General features: G+C 31.5%; 7 protein-coding genes and 1 pseudogene across 8 annotated transcripts; 6 read left to right on the top strand and 2 right to left on the bottom strand.

Annotated features, from left to right (window-relative positions):
* Window positions 1-297: 297 nt before the first annotated feature.
* Window positions 298-1,512, bottom strand: TVAGG3_0971950 (eukaryotic translation initiation factor 3 subunit F-related family; the record flags this gene model as incomplete). Its single annotated transcript, XM_001308786.2, has 1 exon — window positions 624-1,427. The coding sequence occupies one exon, from the start codon at window positions 1,425-1,427 to the stop codon at window positions 624-626; it is 804 nt and encodes a 267-aa protein (XP_001308787.1).
* A 704-nt stretch (window positions 1,513-2,216) lies between these two features.
* TVAGG3_0971940 lies at window positions 2,217-4,478 on the top strand (annotated as a pseudogene). Its single transcript has one exon — window positions 2,389-4,466. A coding segment is annotated over exon 1 (2,078 nt).
* A 1,150-nt stretch (window positions 4,479-5,628) lies between these two features.
* On the top strand, window positions 5,629-6,634 carry TVAGG3_0971930 (phosphoprotein phosphatase protein; the record flags this gene model as incomplete). Its single annotated transcript, XM_051253706.1, has 1 exon — window positions 6,056-6,604. The coding sequence occupies one exon, from the start codon at window positions 6,056-6,058 to the stop codon at window positions 6,602-6,604; it is 549 nt and encodes a 182-aa protein (XP_051079280.1).
* A 1,397-nt stretch (window positions 6,635-8,031) lies between these two features.
* On the top strand, window positions 8,032-8,671 carry TVAGG3_0971920 (uncharacterized protein; the record flags this gene model as incomplete). The annotated part of the gene is made up of 1 exon (XM_001308791.1): window positions 8,044-8,610. One exon carries the CDS (start codon window positions 8,044-8,046, stop codon window positions 8,608-8,610), a length of 567 nt encoding a protein of 188 aa, XP_001308792.1.
* A 637-nt stretch (window positions 8,672-9,308) lies between these two features.
* TVAGG3_0971910 (ubiquitinyl hydrolase protein) lies at window positions 9,309-12,615 on the bottom strand (the record flags this gene model as incomplete). Its single annotated transcript, XM_051253705.1, has 1 exon — window positions 9,309-10,358. One exon carries the CDS (start codon window positions 10,356-10,358, stop codon window positions 9,309-9,311), a length of 1,050 nt encoding a protein of 349 aa, XP_051079279.1.
* Window positions 12,616-13,213: 598 nt separating this feature from the next.
* TVAGG3_0971900 (saposin family) lies at window positions 13,214-13,534 on the top strand (the record flags this gene model as incomplete). Its single annotated transcript, XM_051253704.1, has 1 exon — window positions 13,214-13,534. The coding sequence occupies one exon, from the start codon at window positions 13,214-13,216 to the stop codon at window positions 13,532-13,534; it is 321 nt and encodes a 106-aa protein (XP_051079278.1).
* Window positions 13,535-14,137: 603 nt separating this feature from the next.
* TVAGG3_0971890 (protein kinase) lies at window positions 14,138-14,756 on the top strand (the record flags this gene model as incomplete). Its single annotated transcript, XM_051253703.1, has 1 exon — window positions 14,310-14,756. One exon carries the CDS (start codon window positions 14,310-14,312, stop codon window positions 14,754-14,756), a length of 447 nt encoding a protein of 148 aa, XP_051079277.1.
* Window positions 14,757-16,170: 1,414 nt separating this feature from the next.
* Window positions 16,171-19,006, top strand: TVAGG3_0971880 (armadillo (ARM) repeat-containing protein family; the record flags this gene model as incomplete). Its single annotated transcript, XM_051253702.1, has 1 exon — window positions 16,682-18,856. The coding sequence occupies one exon, from the start codon at window positions 16,682-16,684 to the stop codon at window positions 18,854-18,856; it is 2,175 nt and encodes a 724-aa protein (XP_051079276.1).
* Window positions 19,007-23,807: the final 4,801 nt, after the last annotated feature.

The raw sequence follows: 23,807 nt of genomic DNA, 5'->3' as shown, positions 1-23,807 counted from the left end.
AAGAACAAGGGTCTCTAGTTCTTCTCGCTGTAGTTCTTTTAATCGGCGTCCATTTTCTGATATGTGCTTCCATGGTTCATCCATAAATTCAAGATTTTAATAATTTCAAAACGTCTTTTTTTTTCCTCATCTCTATTGCGAATCCAATATGAATATATAAGATTTCAGTGTTATGATCATATACCAAGCAATGTAAGGCAAATATGCTTGAATATGAATGCGTGCAAACTAATAATATCTTGGCAAAAAATATTATTTCGATTAACATATAATAATAAAGTCATTATGGGTGTATTTCAAAATTCAAGTATAATTTAAGGAGTATGATATTTTGTGAATAGTTAGTTATGGTCATAATGTATCTTATAATGACGAAATTAAAATAATTATTGCAGAGACTGATATGATCTTTCAAAAATAGATTGTTAAGTACTATCATTAAAAGGTAATTGTGTTACATTCTATCTTTTGATGTAATTTTTAAAATATCTTGAGAATAAATTGAAATAAGAATAAAAAAAGAGTTAAAATGTGTTTTATTGAGATTGTTATATAATTAAGAGTTCCATTTTCAATGAGAGAAAAAAAAAATATTAACAATCAAAAAAAAGTCTTTATTTGACTCAAAGGAATTGAGAAGATTCACCGCGTGGGACTGGTTTCGAGAATGGTTTGATCATCTTCATTGCAAGGAATGTTAATTGAGTTAATTGGCCGGACAAGAGACCCAAGTTAGCTTCTTCTATAGATGAGATATCTGCATCAGTCTCATATGTATTTCTAAACCAAATTCCGATCTCATTTGCCTTGCGAACGAAATCTTCATCAAATTCGACTTCTTTATTCTTTATTTTCTGGAGATGGCACTCGATTAAGTCGAGATTGCGCTCGAGTTCTTTGTATGCTGATATTGTAAACTCAATTGACTTCTTTACGTCGCCACCAGATTGAAGTTCGGAAATGCAAATGTGTTCTGGGTTTTCAGTGCGATAGCTGTACTTGCATTCCTTCCATTTCTGATCTTCTTGGGCAAACAATTTAATAGGATGCTCGTCTTCACCAGTAAATTTGATTCTGCACAAAACAGGGTAAAAAATATTTAATTCTGCAGTAATTAAGTCCAATTCCTTGTCAGGGATATTGCCTATCCAGTAAAATCCAAGAGCTTTCTCTGATTTGTGAATATCAAGTTCGTATTTATCAAGTTCTTCATAAGCAGCGCGATTTACAACGATTTTCCCATTGTCGTTCTTGATGGCTAGCTGAAATGTGGAAATAACTTCGATTTTATCAGCATCTTCAATGCCATATAAAGCGCCTGCGAAATATGAAATATCTGGGAATTCCTTCATGTTAATATATTTTGTTAATGTGCAATGCTGTGACATTTGAAGAGCTGCCTGTGGGTGAAGATATAATTTCCTCATTCTAATTAATTGATGTCACTTTTCTGAAAATTATGCCAAAAATTTCGACGTCAGGAAATTTGACATCATAATTATGGAAAATTTGTACGAATGCGTTTCCCTTCCACTGTGATAATATTTATGAACAGATTTTTTGAGAATGAGCTGAAACTCAAAAATAAATGTTGGAAAACTAAAAATATGATCGACATATCTCAAAGTACTAACTATATGTATTCGTTAGTTGAACAAATTTCTATGATCATGCTTGAACAAGTTTAACTTATAGTCCGAATCATTGATAACAATATTTGTTTTATTTATTTGTTGCTTTTTCATATCTTATTCCTCTCTCCTTATGACTGTTCCGTTTCATATAGTCAATAGTTCTTTTCATCATGTAATCTTAGAAAAGATAAGGAAATATATAAATTTAATGTTTTTTAAGAGTCTGTTATCAATGAAGAATTAAATCAGCAAGGGTGGCTCTTCATCATTCAATGTTTATTGAAAAACTGAAATATTTATATATATAATGAAGATTTCCGCTATATTAGAGTGTTTTTTAAGGTAAAAAGGTATAAATTGAGGTAGCCATGTTTATTGCAAAATGATACATAGATTGTTACAACTTCATTCATATTTTATAGAAAGCATTTGATAAAAATCATATAAAAGATAGTGTGTCAAGCAATAATTTGCTCTGAAATCACGATATATTGTGATGTGCGTTCAAAATAGAATGTGCAAGTATTGATATTATCTTTATTTATCAAGTTCAAAATTAAAAAGTGACAATAAATTTAATATGGAAAATCTTAATGTCATTCGGCCCCTTCATCCACTTTTATCTGTAAAAGAGTGTCAGATCTCGTATATAGATGAAGTCTCCATATCCCAAAATGGGAAATTAGACAATAGATTGCTTGTTATCGCGACTCCTGGTGTATTTATTCTCAAAAAAGGTACTTTCATAAAATCAATGTATGTAGAGCATATATTTCCATTCTATAACATGTCCCATATCAAAATTGAACGCCAATTCGTAACAATTACAAAGCCTTCAACAACAATTCAAATTTCTCATCCAGATTTACTAAATATCGCGTGTATTATAGTATCAATTAGGTGCACTCTTTACGATCCTAAAACATTCCCTTTAAACATTTCAATCGCGATGTCATTACAAGAACAATTTCAACGACTCAACTATGATTATACTACTGAATCAACTCTAGCTGACAAATTCTTGTCATCATGCGCTGGATCGTCTACACAATTAGCAACAGATAAGTTAGAACAGTGTTATTCATTTTTATCGAAAATTAAAGAAGAATTAACGATATCACAAGAATTTTTATCGTTGCCATACCTTTCTAATGCTGTCTCTTCGTTCTCAAATGAAAAACATTTGACAACTATTTATTTGACAGATACAAACTCAAAGCAGCTATTTAAAACCTTCTCGTCTATCATTTCTACGAATGTTGGGATCAAATGCGTTGTCATGAATAGCGTAACTGTTCAAGGAGAAATGAAAGATTTCAATGACGCAGTTTCCACGACTAATTCGACTATTTACGAATGGGTTTTTAATTACTGTAACTTTGAATCGGAAAATTTCAAGTTATTTATTGAATGTTTCCGAAATTATAAAACAAATATCAAAACTTTGATATTTAACAACTGTTCGTTCACTCAATCGACGTTTTCTTACTTTACTCAGAGGTTCTTCTTCATAGATTGCTTCCATTCCTTGGAATCCTTCTACATTGGCGATGTAATTTTTTCAAAAGAAGTTTTATTCTTCCTTTGCCAGTTATTCGCTTCGGATTGGGTTCTTAAAAACAAAACACTCAAGAATCTCCTTATCCCTCGCTGCTACGTTGAGCTTGATACCTTGTTTTTGCAAATGCAAAATTTCGAAACCGGAATTACAACGGCGGACTTCAGCGGAAACATCTTTATTCATCCTCTTTCGAGTGATTTAGCCTCTAAGTTGAGTCCTTGTATCAATTTCATGTTCCCGGACTGTGGATTTGGAGAAGAAACATTTATATCTTTGATGCAAGTCCTTTCTTTGCATCGAGGACACACTCTTCGATTAGATCTGTCCAACTCATTATGTTCCCCTGCAAGCTGGAAGCGTTTTTACAGTATTGCTCCTACATTATCTTTGAAATCTCTTGTTTCATTGGTATGGAACGGAAATGTCATAGATAAGTCCTTCTGTGATTTCATAAAGAACCAGCCTAGACTATCCAAACTCTCTATTTCGGATTGTATCCTGCAATCTGACGCTGATGAGATTTTACCAGAGCTTTCCAAGGTTTTTTCGATCAAATCGCTATCGAGTTTCACCATAAGAGCGACCAAACCTCAGTTTGTACTAGGAAACAGCGTTGTTCCTCTTTTAATTCAGTTGATGAAAAAGAGATCTCTCAACGAACTGGATATTTCGGGTCAGAATGTTGGAGAAGAAAATATTCTGGCTTTGTTGGATAGTATGCCAATGGTTATGAAAGGAATCAGATTTAATAATAACATATTGTAAATCCGGATAAATTAATCCAGATTTTGAACACGATATTGAAGAAGAGATTGACTTTCGCATCATGGCCCGAAACAGATGTCGAAAATATCATAATTGCAACAAACCAATTATTTAGAAACGAAATCAAGTCAAGGATTGACGTATTGAAGAAGGAATTTGAAAGTAGATACGGTGTTACGCAGGTACAGAACGATCCGTTGACGTTTATCCACAATATCAAAAATACTTTTAGTAATAACTCATTAAGTAATGAAAATAAACCTCAAGTTACGTATGGATTTGAAGGAAGACATGTTGCTGCTGATAAAATGCTCAAATTCAGAGTAACTGACGATGAAATATCAAATTTGTTAAATGAATGCAATTCATTAGAAGGAAAAAATCCAATGGTTTCGATGTTGGAGTTTATGGAGGCAGAAACTTCACTCGCAAGGCTTGCAGACTATTTGAGTGGAATGCATGACTCCCAGTCCTCGGAATCCTTCGTATCTGTTAGAATTGAATAAAATAAATTTAGTTTTGTTTGTTTTTTCGAAAAAATAACTCATTTTTCTGAGATATTTACAATTTATACTATGAAATAGCTTGTATGCTTTCAATGCGAATTAAATATCATGTACTGATGATTTAAAATTTATTTGTACTAGTTAGATTATTGTCCATCAATTCGTAATCAAATCATGTTAATATCGCTAAGAAAAAATTAAGTTTTGCTCCCAACAATTGCAATTGAAGGAGTAGTAACTTGTAAAAAAAAGAAATAAAGAAAAATTTTTAAGGTTGTGAACTTTATTCTAATAGATTTCTATTGGAAAAAATACCACGGAGGCCACTCTCAAGAAAGAGGAGCTTATTTGGACCTCATCATCCTCCTCTTCCTTTTCAGTCTCCGCATACGCTTCTTGAGCCACTTGCCGCGCATAATCCTAAGTGAAGGGCCAAAACCGTTGGAATGTATTCAATTTGATATCGAGAACTTAGTTATCCGAATTTGGAAATTATTTTGAACATTAATGGTTTGATTCATGAATAACTTCATTTCGTTGAACTAAAATCAACTTTAGTGCAAGAATACAAAATCGATAAAATTGAATTCGCTTTTTTATAAGCTAAATTTGATATTAATTGATTATTCTTGCATAAACAAATCTGCATCAAGATTGAAAAACTCGAGAAAAGCAGGAAGAATTACAATTCCAGGAATTTGTAGAAGTTTGAAGAAGTATGATTCGATAGATTCGATTCTTTGTTCATCCGTAAGCTTTTCATATCGTACGAGAGCCTTTTTTGACGGAAGAGGATCGAGGAATTTAAATTCTCTAAAATAAGTTTGTATTATTTTATCAAATGCTTCAAAATCACCAGCACGTTTGAAAACTTCTTTGGACTTGACTTTATCCCCTCTCATTACACCCAATTCGAGTGAAACAACGTATAATAGATCTGATGTTTCATCATCTTCGAAAACTTTACAAGCTATAAATACTTTCGGATCTGCAGGCGATTCATCTAATAGAGATTTGGCATGTGGGCTGATCTCTGTCAATGAATAACTTTTCATAAATTAAAAAAGTCGATTATTTTCAATTGAAATTTATTTTTTATTTTGTAAACAAATTTTTACAAAAATGTGACACAAATTTAGCACTTTTTGAACGTTGTTTAAAAATGGATTTATCAAAATATGTAACTCAAGTCCAAAAAGGAGAAGATGAGCAAGTTAACCAAGAGGATGTGCAAGATACTCACATTCGTGGTAAACATACTCTCGATCCAAAAGTTGTTCAAAAACTCGAAATGGAAATTTTAAAGTCGATGGCAAGTGGCAAAAACCTCGATACTCCTTTTGGAGGCGCTTTACCAGATGCATCTATTACTACTGCGACTACTTCAATCGTTGCAACTTCAATTTTCAACAGTTCAACTGCCTTTACAATGGAATCGCTTACAGAACAAACACTTTCTTCTTTAGCTCCTCCAGATACTATTATGGAACAAGATGGAACTCAAGAGCAACAGCAAGAAGCTGCGTCGAGATCCTGTTGTGGTGCACCAGTTGCAAGGCCTGATCAGAATAAGCAAGCTGTCGCGCCGGATGGCTCACTACTACCAGCACAAATCATCCGAGGATCGCGGAAAAATATGTTTAGTTCTCGATTTGGATGAAACTTTAGTACATAGTTCATTCTTAGCTATTCCTCATGCAGATTATAGATTTAACATCGGTGTAGAACAGAATCCGGTTGGTGTTTTCGTATGTGTACGTCCAGGAGCCGAAAAATTCTTGAGAGAATTAGGATCTCTTTACGAAATTATAATTTTTACTGCTTCTTGCCAGGTTTATGCAGATCCTGTTATCGATTTCATCGATAAGGGCAGAGTTGTTAAATATAGACTTTATCGTGAAGCTTGTACAGACTTCAATGGCAGCTTTGTTAAAGATTTGAGCCGCTTGAACAGACCATTAGAGAAAATTATTATTATCGATAACTCTAGCGTTGCTTATTTGCTACAGCCATATAATGCAATTCCAATTGGGTCATGGTTTGATGATCCGACAGATAATGAGCTTTTTATTATACTAGAAAAACTCAAGCACCATCATCGTGCAAAGAATATTAACTCTATTCTTTATCCTGAATAATTTGTTTTGTTTTTGTTGCTTATTTCCTATTTGATAAATTGTTTCTTTACATTGAAATTATATTTTTGCTGCTTTTTAGATGCCCCATTACATCGAAATTTAATTTCTTTAGAAAAGGTGGTTTTCGGATTTGTGTTTGAGTTTAGTTCGAGCTCAATATATGGAAAATGAGTAAAATAATGATGGATAAGAGCAGCTTTCAAATTATTCAGAAAACCTCAAAGATTTTGATTGATATGTTAATTCTTGCATTCATGTTATTGAGCTAAATAAATGTTTCAGGGTTAAGGTATAAAATTCAGAATCCGAAAAATGATCAATAAGGTGGTTCTAGCTAAGTACCTCGGATCGTTTTTTATCTTTTTATCAGCAATTGCAGGCTTGTCATTCCCATTGTTCTTTAGAAAGGCAACTTGGCAAATCAGAGGTGAGTGTTTAGCAGGCGGAATTTTTCTTGGAGCTGGAATCGTTCACTTACTTGATGATGCATTCTTAAATCTTCAAAATATCAAGCTTAATTATCCATTAGCGCCAGCTGTTTGCTTAGCTACCTTCGTTATTTTTACTTTGATTTCTTTCCTCACAGTATCCGAAGAAAAACCTGCTGAAATCGCAACAGACTCACAAGATGAAAACATGATCACACTCATGGATGGTACACCTAATATGTTAAGTGATGCTCAATCTATAACACCAACACTATTCGGAACGAAATATCTCTCGATTCAAAAATGGTCGTTGTATATAATTTTATGCATCCATTCGTTCATTGAAGGCTTTGGCCTTGGAATTTTACTCAAATTCACAAAAGTTGTTGGTTTATATGTAGCTATGATTGGCTTCAAACCAATTGAAGCTTTTGCTTTAGGTCTGTTTATGATAGAGGATAGACCAAAAAAGTCTTTGTACTGATATTAAGTGTAATTTATTCAATATTAACTCCTATCTTTTCTATCGTTGGAATATATATAGATAAGTTAGCAGGACATGATACTATTGGTATTATTTCTGCTTTTTCCGCAGGATCTTTCCTTTATGTCGGTTCCTATGAATGGAAAAACCTTTTATACAAGAAGAAGGATTTCAGCAGAAAGGAGAGAGCATGGAATTACTTCATGTTCCTTGGTGGAGTAGTATGGATGCTCTTCATCGCAGAAATTGAAACAATATACGAATAATTTGTTTATGTTAAAGCTTGTCTTAGTTTTATTGTATATGACTAAATAGTAGATATGTTATGTATTGTACTTGTGTAAATACTTCTAATTTAAATGAAAATTTAATTTTTATATTACTCATTTCAAAGATTTTTAGATTTGAAACTTGAAAAATCTCTTGGAAATACATTTTAAAATATGAACGCAATGTCACAGGATCAGATTATCAACAGAGAGTGGTTCCCCCTTTATTTTTATTTCTTTTTCCCTCAACAATTTTTAATGGATAATCCATTTGCTCAACTTCGAGAACTTGTAGCAGGTTTGAACAGCCAAGAAGAGTTTAAATCTCATCTAGTTGAAATTGTTGCTTTAATTAGTATGATAAACAAGATGTATATCGATGTTTCATTTGCAAGAAATCAAACATTGCTCGAATTGCAAAAAGTTGTTAAGAACGTTCATGCCATTCACTCAACTAACGATAGTTATCTTTATACGTGCCAAATTATGGCTGAAGATATTCAAAATATTGAAATTCCGCCATTCAATCTTGATGGTTTGAATATTCAACCAAGAGAAGAATTTATGGCTGCAGCAGGTATGACAGAAGAAGAAGCTGCAAAGCTTCACCCAGATGATTTTATGAAACAGCAAATGCAACATGAAATCAAACGTTACAAAGAATTAAAACAGCAATACCATGAACTGCATGCTAAATCTACTGAGCTTAAAGCCAAATTGGTCAATGTCAACAAGTTATTTGCTCCAATCATGACAAAAATTTGCGAAATGGACGAAGTTCTTAAAAACTTCAAAGAAAAGTACTTGAATAATCAACCTCAATAAGTACATTCCTTTTTTATGTTTTGTTTTTCTACATAAATATATTATTTGTTCGAATGTTAGATATTTGTTGATTTTTATACAATGTTATTCATGTTAAGGATAACTGCATGCGAATTTTTTAAACTATTTTTGAAAAAATTATGATAATCTAAACAATATTTCGATAAATAGCCAATATCTTTCCAATTAAATTGGTTAATATGTATATTCAATTATTATTAATTACAATGGTATATTTAAATTTCATTAGCCCCAACTTTTATTATTCCAAAATTATTTTGAAAATGAAAATTTGAGAAAAAAAATTTTGAAAAATAAAATTATTTCCCCAATTTTAAAAAAAATTTGGAAAAATCGAGAAACAGAAACACACTAAATTAGGACAACAAGCAAACTTTTAGCGAATCTGGATAAAATATCAAAATTTGAGTGAAATTTGCATAAAATTTCAAAGACAACAATAAATGAACAACTTCTGTTCATACTCCAACTTCATTGCATTAATTTGATTAAAAGTATCTCATATTCACTGATCAATATAGAGAATTAATGCAATTTCAATTCAGATTAAAAGATAGAATTGTTATTGTATACAAATCGTTTAGTGATTTTATACATGTGAACAGAAAAAACAATAAAAACCTTATAACATTTAATAAACAAAACTTATTATTAAATTTTTACATTAATATATATATTTAATGAACGAGTTCGTAATGAAGAAGGATAGAATTACGCTTAGCAGCGAAAACTTCACTGCGTGGAACAACAGTAACTGTGGAATCACTGCATTTAACCCATCTTCTCATTCGAAGACCTCCTTCTTCAAAATGCTGTCTATAAGTGAAGTAATGACCTGCATTATCTGAACCAAGGAAGGCAGAAACAGATGTTAAACGGAAACCTGAAGTTTCATCTTGTATTTCACTTATTCCTGAAAGGCTTCCACGCATCAAAGGTACTTCTTCCTTAACTTCTTCTAAAGGAACAAGTGAGTAGTTTGTAATATCTAGCCATTCTGGAAATTCAAATTCTTGGTTAATTGGTCGACCAATTCCTACATTTCTAGTCAAAAAGAATAATATTGACCTTGGTAAAAATAGGATTGATCGCCTTAATTTCCTGTCTGTCATTCGATTACAGTGAGTACACTTAGATTGAATTGTAATTGGGCCAAAGTATTCTTGGAGCGCATTATTCAATGATCCAGACGTTACATCTAAGATAAATGTTGACGTCTGGTCAATACGTGAAGTTGATGAATTGCAAATCGGACATGTAATGGTTTCTTCGTAAATACAATGTGTAGGGAATATTCTACGTGTTGCAAATGCGCTGGTTGGTGATGTTAGTTTTTGCATAAGTTGATTTTCGATAATTTCAATAAATAAAGTATAAAATTCGTGAATATCAGTCTGAATTGTAGGATCTATAGTTAACCCTGCCTTTTGAAGTTGCTTTCTAAGAGATTTCGTTGAAATAATTGTATTACCATTTAATGGACGAGATAAACTATTTAAAATCTCATTAATTTCAGCTAAAATCGGATTTGTTTTCGGACATTTTTCAAAAAAATTGCGCCATTGGACTGAAGATGCAAATGTTTGAATTAATGAATTCAAATAGCATAGATTTCCAGGATTTCCAAGACCTGGTGGGAAGAAATTTGCAAATTGTCCAAATGGAAGATGTGGATCAAACTTTCCTTCACCAGATGACTCAAATATTGAAGAAAGCTGGTGACGCATCTAAAATTTTTGAGAGAATAAAATACTAAGAAGATAGCTACCAAATGATTTCTATCTATGTAAAGACGATCAAGATTATATTTACACACAACAAGAAGAAAAAAGGATGATTTTGGGAATTAAATCTGAAGATAACAATGAAGTTTATCGACAACATATCATTTAAATCATCTATACTGTTTATCTATCCTAAATTCGTTTAATAATTTTTCAAGAATAAATAGTTCCAAGAACGTTAGAATGACTGAAAACAAGGATGGAGCATTTTCTGGCAATTTTGAGAAAGAAATTACAACAATTCGTAGACTTATAAAACATGAACGATTCACTCAAGCAGCTCAGCAAGCGTCCAGACTTTTATTCCTCGATCCAACACAGAAAAAAGCATTCTATTATCGCGCTATTGCTTATGCAAACATGTGTGATATCCATTCTGCATTACTAGATATGCAGCGTGTCATGGAACTTGATCCTCTTAACTCTAAAGCTGCTGCTTGGTGCGCATCATTAAATTTCAACGAAGGCCTTTTATTACAAGAAAAGAAACAATATACAGGTGCTCTTAAGCACTTTAATCGCGCTTCACAATACGATAGACATAATATTAATTCAAGATTATTCGCTGCACTGTCACATATTGCATTAGGACAATATCCTGATGCGGTTTCAGGTCTTTTAGAAGCCAAGAAAACCATGAATCATCCTTACATCGATGCTTTACTTTCAAATACTTCTCTTCATTTTGATAAATTAGCTGAAGCATATGCCCAAGCTAACGATGCTCTTGCTCAAGATCCGACAATCCAATTGCAAAGAATGTTCTCGATCAAATTAAAGTTTTTGTCGATAAAAAAACCTCTACAATCGATGAGATGCTTATGAGTGACAGAAGAGAAGCCGCTCTTGTCGAAATCAACTCCTTACTCGAGATCAGACCAGATCTCATCCCAATGCGTGTCCATAAAGCCATGATTATGCGAAGTGCCGGAAATCTCGCCGAAGCTGAACGAGAACTCATCTCAATTCTCGACCAAACACCCAATGTCGAAGCCCAGCGTCAACTCGCCTTGACGTACAACGATATGGGCATTGGAACATTCATGAACGGATATCCACAAGAAGCAATTGTTTGGTTTGACGCCGCGATGAGAGAATCTCCTGATGATCCGAATTTCTTCATCAACAAAGGCGACTGCTACCGTGCAACAGAAGATTTCGAGAGTGCTCTTGCCAACTACCATAGAGCAGCTGAATGCGGAGCTTCTGGCGAAGGATTACAGCAGCGTTTGGCAATTACACATTACTCAATTGCCAGAGAAAATCTTAAGAAAGATAAAACAACAGCTGCTTTGTTTGAGTTGAATCAGTCGATCAAAGAATGCGGTGATTTCGCGGATATATATGTTGTTAGAGCCAAAGTCAAAGTATCTTTGGGACAATACGAAGAAGCTTTGGAAGATTTGATGACTGCTTTAGAGAAGGATCCGAAAAATGAAGAAGCAAGAAGATTATTAAATATCCAACAGGAAGAAATTAAAAAGAAGAAACCAAAGACAAAGCCAAAGTATAAGGTACCCGAAGTACAATTGTTCAGCATTGAAGATTTGAGAAGTAAGCCTTTCGATTACTTGAATGGAACAAAGAAACTCCCAAGAAAGAAATAATTATTTAATTATTAAAAATGTTTGTGTTTAATTATGATACATTTAAATCATTTTTTCTCATACGAAGTGGAAATACTTCAATATGGATTAGAAAAAATCTTTTTTTTTAAAAATATTTTCAGATATTTAAGCCACTAAAATAATTATTGAAGTAAGGGTAATATTTTTTAAAACAATAGTTTATTTATCAAAATATAAAACAACAAGTATAACAGATCTTTATATAAATATTTTATTTGCTGAGCAAACGGAATTTGATATATTTATTAAGTGAAAATTGAAGAGTTGAAAGTTTGTACTTAACTAAAAGTGAATTACTATCAAATTTGGATTAATTTTGCTGTTGTTGTTTTTCTTTATTCTCAAAAGCGATAATATATTTGATGAAATATTCCATATTTTCCTTTTGTTTGTCGATTTTATCTTTATCATGCTTTATTTCATTGTAATTTTTTCTATTATTTCTTTTATTTGATTCAATTCTTCTTCAGCATTGCTGATCATAGTAACCTTTTTAGTTGACTCATCTGCATTAATTTCATCAACAAAATTGGAAGCCTGAGAAAAAATCTTGTCAGCATCCATTTTTTTTTGGCAAAAATTTTCCACTGAATTATAAACTTGCCAACAAATTTTAAAACAAAATAGTGCTTTTAAATACACATGAGATGTCCATTCAAACTATCATGATATCGATTATAAAAAGCATTATTTCCATGAACTCAAATCAAATATCTACAAAAATTTTTGTACAAACTCAATTTATTACAAAGGACTTTGTAAATAAATTTTTTTTAGTCTGATTAACTATGATCAGACCTGATTTTTGTGTCACTTTTCATCAGATCTAATATTTGAATAACACTCACAGTAATATCAAAATATAACTTTTATTCTCAACCACGTTTCTTTTCAAATATTCAATCTTAATTTTCATTTGAAATTTATCACTCTAAAACTTGACAATCTGATCAGGATGTTCTTGCTCCTAACTATCTTTTCCTCAAAGACGCTTTTATCCAGTTGTGCCAAATGCCAAAAGGAGTATTCTAAATTTACAATGGGTCTCCACAATGCTTCCATTAAAACAGATTTTCCTTTTTGCAAAGGAAGTGAAAAATGCAACAAGGTAGCTTCTCAGCTCCAAAATAAGTTTAAAGATTAGTAACAACACATGACGTCTGTGTTTCCTTGGGTAAATGCCGTCCCAAACCACAACCACTTTCTCAAAATTCTCCAAGAAAAGGATCATCAAGCATTACACTTCATGAAACCTCTAATAACTGCGAATTCTGCCAAAACCTTATTGAATACTTAACTGGTGATGGTCTAAAGGAAATTTCTCTTCCTATATTGACTGAATTCGTTAAAAATGTCTGCTTTGCAATGAATTTCAACATGCTTTGCGGTAGCGTAAATCAGGCAAACGTTGATACTTTAATTTATCTAGTTTTAGCTCACTTTGATACCTTAGAACTTTGTAACACTGCAGGATTTTGCCAAGATGACTAAGTCAGCTAGTTAAATTAATATACTGATGAGATTATTAATTTGCATAAAACTATGTAATGATGTGTAAATGGAGATGCTTTTTGACTAAACTTTTATTTACGGAAAATGTTAGAACATTTTTATAAAAAATTGATTGAGAAATTTTATTTTAATATTCTAATAGGATAACTTATGAATATTGATATATTAGTTCTAACAAATAAAGTAACAAAATAATATTATATATATGCTCTTAATAAATTTGATATCTAAAATCATTGACAAACAGTTGCCATCATTGCAAATGCTTCTCCGTTAAATAAAGGAAAATCATTATTCCTCTAGCTCTATTTGGTTTTATTCTGAGATCTTGAGATTTGATTAACGGTCATCCTTGGAAAAAGTTAGACCAAATATCAAAATCCGAACAAACTCAGAGTATAGATACTATTATTCACTACCAATTAAATTGAATTTTTAATCGCGTCAAAACCGAGTATTTTAGAATATTTTGAGGGCAATTTGTTCGCTAAGTAAATCACGTAAAATGGAACTAAGTACGATCAATAACCTTCTGTGATGTAAAATCAAAAATTTTGAGAAAAGTGACAATGGAATTTGCAGAAAAATCGGAGATTACGTAGTTGAAAGAGTTCTAGGCTCAGGAAGTTGTGGTAAAGTTAAATTAGCCAGAAATATGCAGACAGGACAATTTGCAGCGATAAAAATTATCAAAAAATCATTTTTCGAAAGCAAACCAAATATCAAAGAGAAAATTCAACGAGAAGTTGCGGTTATGCGCATATTTAAGCATAGTCGATTACTAAAATTATTAGAAATCTGCGAAAGTCCTCATCATATTTATTTAGTACTTGAATATGCATCGAATGGAGAGTTATTTGATTACTTAATCAGTCGAGGCTGCCTATCCGAGGCGGAAGCCATGCATTTCTTTAGACAAATCATATTCGGCATCGATTTTCTTCATTCCAGATCAATTTGTCATAGAGATATTAAGCCAGAGAATCTTCTCTTAGATGAACACAACAATATTAAGATAGCTGACTTCGGTTTTGCTAGAATTGCAAGTTCTGATCCTCTTACCACTTATTGTGGTTCAATTTACTACGCAGCTCCAGAAATCGTCAATGGAGTTCCATACCATGGGTTCCCTGCTGATATTTGGAGCTGTGGAATTGTATTATACACATTATTAACAGTATGTTTTTTAATGAAATTTTAATAACAAAAAAAAATTTTCAAAAATTCCAAATTTTTTTTGTTATTAAAATTTCATATTTTTTTTTTTTAAAAATACTAACACACAGGGTAAACTTCCATTCCAAGATCCAGCATACAGAAAAACAGTTGAAAAGATTAAATCTGGACATTACGTGATGCCTGACGTTTCCGATCCAATTAACGATCTTCTTGCAAACTGTCTTAACTCCGATCCCAACAGTCGCTTTACTACAGCCCAAATCAAAGCACATCCAGCTTTCCGCATTGGTCTCCTGAAGATTACATTCTTTCCAAAGCCTTCCATTCCTTTCTACTCCGATCCATTCCCGTGAAGAGTTAGACCACAACGCTATTATAACACTCACACAGATGGGATATTCCTCGCAGGAAGAGATAGAATCACAGCTCCAAACACAAGGATCTTCGATGGCGAAGGTTTTGTATTTCATGCTGATTACACAAGGTTCAATTGATTCTCTTCCATGGCAATTCACTGAGAACCAAGACATGATGATGCCTATGGATAATTCCGGAATGGAAATGGAATCAAACCAAGTGTTCGGAGCAGGTTCTTTGGATTCTTACGGGCGAAGAAGACAAAACACTTATGATGTCAGTTCTCCTGAAGTTTATTCACTCGCGACAAGGGCACAATGGGGAAATTTCCCGAACAAAGAATATCCTCAAGAAGTAGTTCAGCCTTTTGTCGATATACAATTGCCAGCAGAAGTAATCTTGGCTCACATGCAACAGTTGCTCTCCAATCTCTGCTTCAAATGGTTCCATCCTGATGATATGACAATCATCGCAAGAAGACTTGAAGACAGAGCAACAATCGTTGTAACATTAGAATACACGGCTGAGGAGTGGATAACAATGAATTTGAGCTACTCGGAGATAGAACAATCTGAAATATATGTTCTCAATGATACAGTTCTTAATATGTTAAGTGAATTTTAGAAATTTTTAATTTATTTTTTTTTTAAATGTTTATAAATAAAATATATATACTAGTGTTTATTCTCAGGCACATAATGATTGTTTTTCTTATTTATGTATTTATATATCAAGCACTTCGAATTCTCATAATCCTAATTTCAAAATTATAAGAATTCGCATATGATACGGAACTTTCTATAAAGTGGCAATGGAAATTAAATAGGAGATCATTCTCGAAAATGGAGCAGAGATTCAATCACAAATAAATTTTAGACATAATTACCTTATTTTCACATCAATTGTTTCCTTAAAGCATATATTGTTTAGAGTTGGTTCAAATAGTGCATAAATATTGAGTATTTTTGAAAATTTATAAAATTTTTGAATCTTTTCCTTTAATGACATTACATTTAAATTACTTTGATAGCACATATACTATTTGCATATTTCAAAATATCAAATTCTTTGATGAGTGCAGTAGATTTTTTAGTCGAACGATTTAACATCATTCAGAATGGAAAATCAGATAATGCATATGAAGTGTCTGCCGAAATCAATGAATTCTGTTCATCTTTGAATGCATTTGAACCACTTATTGAAATCCTCAAATCTTCAACCAACACTTATCATCAGAAACTAGCAATTTTACAACTTAAAAGAGTATTTTCATGCACTGATAGGGCAGTTTTAGATGAAAATCTTGAAATATGGATTAATATTTATCAAATTTTATATTCAATATCAAATCCACAGGCAAAAGATTTAATAATTTCAAAATAATCTCATTATTTAAGTCTGCGGAACAGTTTCCAATAGCTACAAAGTATATATTGGAGCCATTACTAACAAATTCACAACATAATCTTCTAATTTCACTGAAATTACTACTCAATTTCTCAGTTATAACCAAAGAAGTCTTTGATTACGACATGCAAATCATGGAACTCATTCAAAAAGGCATATCTGCAGGTGGACTCACTGAAATTGTTGCAATCAGGGGTTCTCGAGTATTTGAACACATTTGATGATAACACACGTACAACACAGTTCCTTGAACTCATACCAAATCTAATTCCTACAGTTTCCGATGAAGATTTTCCAGAATTATCAGACTTACTTCTCTACTTATCAAACAGCGAATACAAGAACTTCGATGCCACTACAATCTTTCCATTGATCATCGATACCATCTCAAACAAAGAATTCTCCCTAAAGAGAAGAAATTTGTCCCATCAAATTTTGTTGTCACTTTTTGAAAATTATGAAATTTTTGGTAAAAACTTAGAAACAGTTTCTTTGGGATATCAAGCGACAGAAAACTTGGCAGAAGATGCTTTCGATCAAAATGACAGCCGTGGTATCTCTCCTTACGATTTATACACAATTTGTTCTTTCTTCGACCTTTCTATAACCGAAATAACCGAATATTTTGCTTCAATTTTTTCAGAGAACTCTCAGAAAATTTTCGGAGCATTTTCAAAGTTCATCATCAACACTCAAGACAACATATTCTTCTACAGAAACAACATTGAATACTTCACTTCACTTTTGAAGTCATTTTTAGAGTCTTCTTCACTTTGTTTAATTGAATCAACTTTGGCCGCTTTCAGTTCACTTTTTGAATCCAATGAAGATGCTCTTGATCCGTACGTGAATGATATTTATATCAGTTCTCTTACTGCAGTTAAAAACAACTTGTCCAAAGAACTTTTATCAGCATTCAAAGATTTACTAAAAAGTGCCAGAAAAACTGACATAATTTTTGATGATTGTCTTAATATGATCATCGAAATTCTCCCTGACGGAAATACTGCAGATCAACAGGTAATGCTTGGAATTGTGGCAGAACTCGTTATCGGTTGTAACGGTTTGACAGAAAAACAGTTTACAACAGTTTTCCAAATTATTCAAGAAATTATGTCAGATTTTGACAATCCGCTTTTGTGTGATGCCGTTTACATCATTGGACATCTTTCCCAGAAAGGAAAAGAATATTTTGTTGATATATTATCAGATGTTGTCACTTTTCTTAGTACAGGCTTGAATTCTGATGACGAAACAATTTTAGTTTATTTCATAAATGCGTTTGGTTTCGTTGCCACTTCTTTTCCAGAACAAATTTATGAATCAATAAATGAGATTGTTTCACTTTTTGCTCAAATCTCTACTCAAGAGACATCAGATGACAACATCACAAGAAAACCAGGAGATTATGCTTTGAGATGGGGATGCAATTTATGTTCGATTTTCCCAGAAACTTTTATACAAAATTACGAAACATTTTTGAATTCAATTCGTGTGAGATCAAATATTCATTCTGCAATTGCAAGTGAATATTTTGCACGCGCAACTTATAATATAGAAGACGAAGAACTTATCAGAGGTTTGCAAATGAGTTTGGCGGAGATTTTAATACCAATGACCAAAAATGGAGATGTAGAATTGGTCGGACATTGTTTCACTTCACTTTCACTTATTTTTGAGAATTTGGACATAGAAAAACAAAGAAAGATTGCAAAACAAGCATTAAAGTGTTTCAACTTCACCCACAAATGTTTTACTTCCAAAACAGGAGTTTATTTGCAGGATTTGCATCCAAATGCAAATGAAATCATTAATTTGAGTTTGAATATTCCTGAATTAACAGAAACATTAGTTTCTTTCATTCCAAGTTTGATTCCTTTCACTAAAACAAAGGATCTTCTTTTATCTGATGCAATATTAATTGTTTTAACAAATTTGTTTGTTTTACAGCCGAATAATGAACATTCTTCTGACGTTTTCTTTGATGCAATTTCACAATTGGAAAGAAATTCATATGCTACTTTTTACTTGTTTGGAAGGTTTTCTAAGCTAAAATTACCAATTATTGATCAAAATAATTCCGAAATTTACGAAGAAGTCAAGAAGAGACTTTCACAAGAGAACAATGAACAAGACATTGAAAATATGATGTTGATTGACAATTGTTTGAGTTGTTTGAGTTATTTAGTAAGAAATTACGAATTTGATGTTCATGATTATGCACAAATTGCTTTAGCTTCGATGCCATGCAAATGTGATATTGACGAGAATTCGAATGTCATGTCTTTGTTCGAATTCATTTATTCTCAGCTTTCAGAAGATAACAAGTACAAAAATGTTTTTCACTGTTTTGGTTAAATTCTTCTCTGAATCTGTTGAACAACTAACCAGCGAAAAGATTGATTCAGATATGATATCAAGATTATCATTGATATTCAAGCAGGTTTCTGCATCAATTCCAAATCTCCAAAACAGTATCCAAGAAATTGTTTTAGATGACCAAGAAAATTATCAAACATTTTCAACATCCTCAATCAATATAGAAATAAAATAGAGCTTTTTATTATATTTTTAATTAACTTATAAGAATATATTAATGGAATAATCATACATTATGAAATATTTTTTGTATAAATAGTATAAAATGGCTTTAGCAACTTCAATAATGATAAGTCACTTAATTCAATCCATAAATCAATAAACTGAACAAAATATTCGAAGAATGGCATATGCGGACTATATTCATCAGATGTAAAACCATTTGGATTAAGATATTCGTAATCTGCACATGTGTCTGAAATGTCTCAATTTTCTGAAAAGTCAAAGGAAATTTTGGCAAAATTGTTTGACAATCTTTTTTGATTTTAAGTTCTAAACCACATTTAATTTTGTGATTAAAATGTTACTCGACAAAGGTATTAATAATCATAGATTTTTCTTTGTATTAATTAGATTATTAATTAATAATCATAGAATAATCATTTCTTTTATGGTTAATAAACAAAAACAATAAGCATAGAAATGACATTGCTGAAATGTAATCTTTTCAGTGCATCTTGATAATCAATGGATTAAGCAAATTCATTGAGGATAAATTTCTTAATTCAATCCATATATCAATGAATTGAACCCAATACTGATAAAAGGGTATATATGGAGCGATAATATCAGTTTTCAGACCAATTAATTGATCTCCATCACCATTATTCTTACATGAATAAAGTGTATATTGAGCCATTTCATCATTAACTGCATGCAATCCTATAAATTTATCCCAAGATCCGTTAGTATCTGGTAGCTGCTTATACCCTATTAATGATGGATTCGGTTCGGTAAAATGGCTATATTGATGCCATCGAATATATTGGGGAATCTGTGGAAGTTCAAGCATCATTGAATATACATTATCTGTGCCATTGTAAATTGTAAATTTTTCGTCTTTTTTACTTAATATAGGAGAAACAATGTTTGTTTGTGGAATAATATTTGCAGTATCATTATTAAAATAACAAATTCTTGAGTTAGATGAATATATTTTGAGCCAATGAGAGTCATTGTAAAATACCCTAAAGTTTTTGTTATTGGAATCTGACACGCCCGTAAATTTTTTATAAAAGCTCATTAATACAGCTCCCTGATTGGAAACATTCTTTTGTGACATATACCATATACTTATGTAGGCACTAGAGAATCTACCATATGATTTTAGTAGTCTACTAATGACATTCATAGTCCAATTAGACGAAATTTATTTTGCTTGTAAAACCACACTACATGAAGATCCAAACCCATTATTATAACATTATATTACTGGTACATAGTAGTATATATTGCTGAGGTTGAAATCTAAATCTAAAAAGTTATCAAGATATCAAACTAATGTAATTGGCCTAGTCTATTCAATTACAGATATATTAATATATATGATCCGGTGAATTGATTTATACATAGATGACATGATATATAAAAAAAATTATAATATTTTAAAATTAGAGTTAAAATTTACATATCTACATGCAAATGGCTAGAAATGTTATGCATATATCAATCTCGGTTGTGATTTTACTATATAGGAAAATATGTCGGAGTAATGATTCAAACTTTCAAAGTAATGCTTTATTTGAACAATATGAATTGAAATCATTTTGATAAGTTCAGGCTATGGAATGATAATGATATATAACAGTTTAAAAAAAGATAATATTATAAATTTTGAAAAGATTGATTATTTTTTATTTAATTTGGAATATTCTTAATTCCAATTGATGTAGATGTGGTATCATGTCAATTTTTGAAATTCGGCTAATTTTGGAAAGACATTTTGAATTGGGCATCAATTGTTCAAATTAAGCTTGGTTATTAATGTAAGTCAAATGCAAATAAGGGAGAAGACATATTTGTAATTAAATGTAACAAATTCACAATTTGAAGAAATATCAATATAATTTGAAAAAATTGTTAATTTCATAGACAACAAGATATCTATTGACACTGCATATAATTGTGAATATATTGTTCATTTCAAAATTAATAGAGATTTAAAAACTACATGCGTAAAATGAAAACTGATGATAAATGATATAAACTAATATGATTTTATAACATTGAGTGTTTTGATAAACTAAATAGATGTAGAATTCAATAATTATTGAAATATTAAGATTTTTAAAGATAAATACAAATCAATGGTAAATTTGTGCTTAAGGGATTTGTGAATAAGGTATATTGTTTATGTCTAATTATATGTATGGACAGGCAAGAAAATAAAGAGATTGTATAATGAGAATGGTGATTGCAAAAGTTTGACCGACAAGAGTGTAATATGCACTCCGGTCGGTCACAATGTGTCATTCCGGGAGACATTGCCACTGCATGTCTCCCAGATTGGCACACTGTTCCGCATTCATAACTTGAATGCGGAACTTTGACCGACAAGAGTGTAATATGCATCCTCCTGTCGGTCACAATGTGTCATTCCGGGAGACATTGCCACTGCATGTCTCCCAGAATGAGACAATTTGTTGCAATCAGAATGTGATTGCAAAAGTTTGACCGACAAGAGTGTAATATGCACTCTTGTTTTAATAAATTTTAAATACTATATAATTATCTTTACATACAATCTTTACATTATATTTTTTCCTAATTAATATTTATTTCATATTTTTTTGTGCTTTATCTAACTTATAGCATGTACTGAACTATTTTACAGACTCTACTGAGCTATCTCAACATATAAACCAGTGAAAAAAAACACATATATACTCACTTCATATTCTGATCTCATGCCATATTATCGCAAAAACTATATTTATACACCACACCTCATAAAACATCATTTTAGCCCTATCTAAGCGTTCAAAACCTATTTTTCCGCGTAATCTGATTCTTCAGGATCCGCTGATTCGATTTCTGCCGTCAGATCGCGAAAATATGCATTACATAACAAGATATACACAAATTACTAAACTTAATATTTTCCTTAAAATTTCTCTTGAAGTTCATACACAAACAACATAATTTTTTCAAAATCCAATTTTTTCAAAAAATGTATGCATTCAAAAGTTCAGATTATATCTAGTCATTATCCATTATTAATTTTGAATTTGATTTTTTGAGATATTCATTTTATTATACGTATTACTCAGAAAATTAAATGTATTTGTGAGGGAAAACGGAGAAGATAATAAATATTGTCATATAGAGGAATAAGCAATTTTAAGGAAAATATTAAGTTTAGTAATTTGTGTATATCTTGTTATGTAATGCATATTTTCGCGATCTGACGGCAGAAATCGAATCAGCGGATCCTGAAGAATCAGATTACGCGGGAAAAATAGGTTTTGAACGCTTAGATAGGGCTAAAATGATGTTTTATGAGGTGTGGTGTATAAATATAGTTTTTGCGATAATATGGCATGAGATCAGAATATGAAGTGAGTATATATGTGTTTTTTTTTCACTGGTTTATATGTTGAGATAGCTCAGTAGAGTCTGTAAAATAGTTCAGTACATGCTATAAGTTAGATAAAGCACAAAAAAATATGAAATAAATATTAATTAGGAAAAAATATAATGTAAAGATTGTATGTAAAGATAATTATATAATATTTAAAATTTATTAAAACAAGAGTGCATATTACACTCTTGTCGGTCAAACTTTTGCAATCACATTCTGATTGCAACAAATTGTCTCATTCTGGGAGACATGCAGTGGCAATGTCTCCCGGAATGACACATTGTGACCGACAGGAGTGCATATTACACCCTTATCGGTCAAAATACCGCTATCTGAACCCAATTCCGGACCAGTACCTCATTTTGCGATTAATCCAATGGGAATCACTTCCAACATTAGAACTTTATAGGTGGATCCCACTAATTTATTAAATTGTTCGATCTATTCCTGCATACTACTTTCAAATTAAGAAAGTTCTTGTCTAATGCATGAATATTTTCATACGCATTGCATCAATGATCTAACAATTTAAAGCTCGCTAACAACCTAAAGCAAAAAACAAAATGATCTGCTAACTATGCAGGCAGCTCAAGCGCACCAAGGGGAGGCGTTTTTCTGAATTGGGCGATCTTCGTGAGATCTCAGGAGGCGAAGATTCGGAACCCAACCGGCTTCAAGCTGTAACATCTTGCTAGCAGGCCATACATTTTTAAACCGCCTCTAACCGTTCATCTCGACCACATTATCGGCATTCATATATATATTTGAATATTAAGACAAATAAAACCATTTGTTTGATCGAAATTGAGTAATTTATTGTTAAAATAAAAAAAATTAAGAAAAAAGTTTGTCATTTTCTTTGATATTTATATATTTGAAATCTACCTTATAAATATATCATTAATTTTATCCCATTTTAATATTATGAGTATCAAATGCGAAAATCAAAAAAAATACTGTCCTGATTCGAACTCAATCCATTTAATCTTGGCATACAGACCATCCCATTATGCCAAAAAGATTACTGTTTGTTTTCTAATAATAATATAAGATCGCTTATTTTTTATTTTGCTTCTATTAAAATTTAGCATTTTATATCACCAATCATTAATCTTCTTAAGTAAGATTTATATTTTCACTTTATAATTTGTTCTAATCGAATATTTTTTTTTATTCAAAAATTTTAACCCTATTTTTTGATAATAAATGTACCACCACATTTTCTACCTATATTTGATAAATGTCAAACATATTTTTACTTAATTTCCTTTAATTTTTTTAATATTTTTTTTTATTCAGTCTCAATTTCATATTACTTTATATATTCTGGATATAAATTCCATAACTATA

The sequence above is a fragment of the Trichomonas vaginalis genome, chromosome I, assembly GCF_026262505.1.
Source record: "Trichomonas vaginalis G3 chromosome I, whole genome shotgun sequence".
Taxonomy (NCBI): Eukaryota; Parabasalia; order Trichomonadida; family Trichomonadidae; genus Trichomonas; species Trichomonas vaginalis.
The sequence above is the reverse complement of the archived record's forward strand: the minus strand, read 5'-3'. Positions and strand labels throughout refer to the sequence as shown.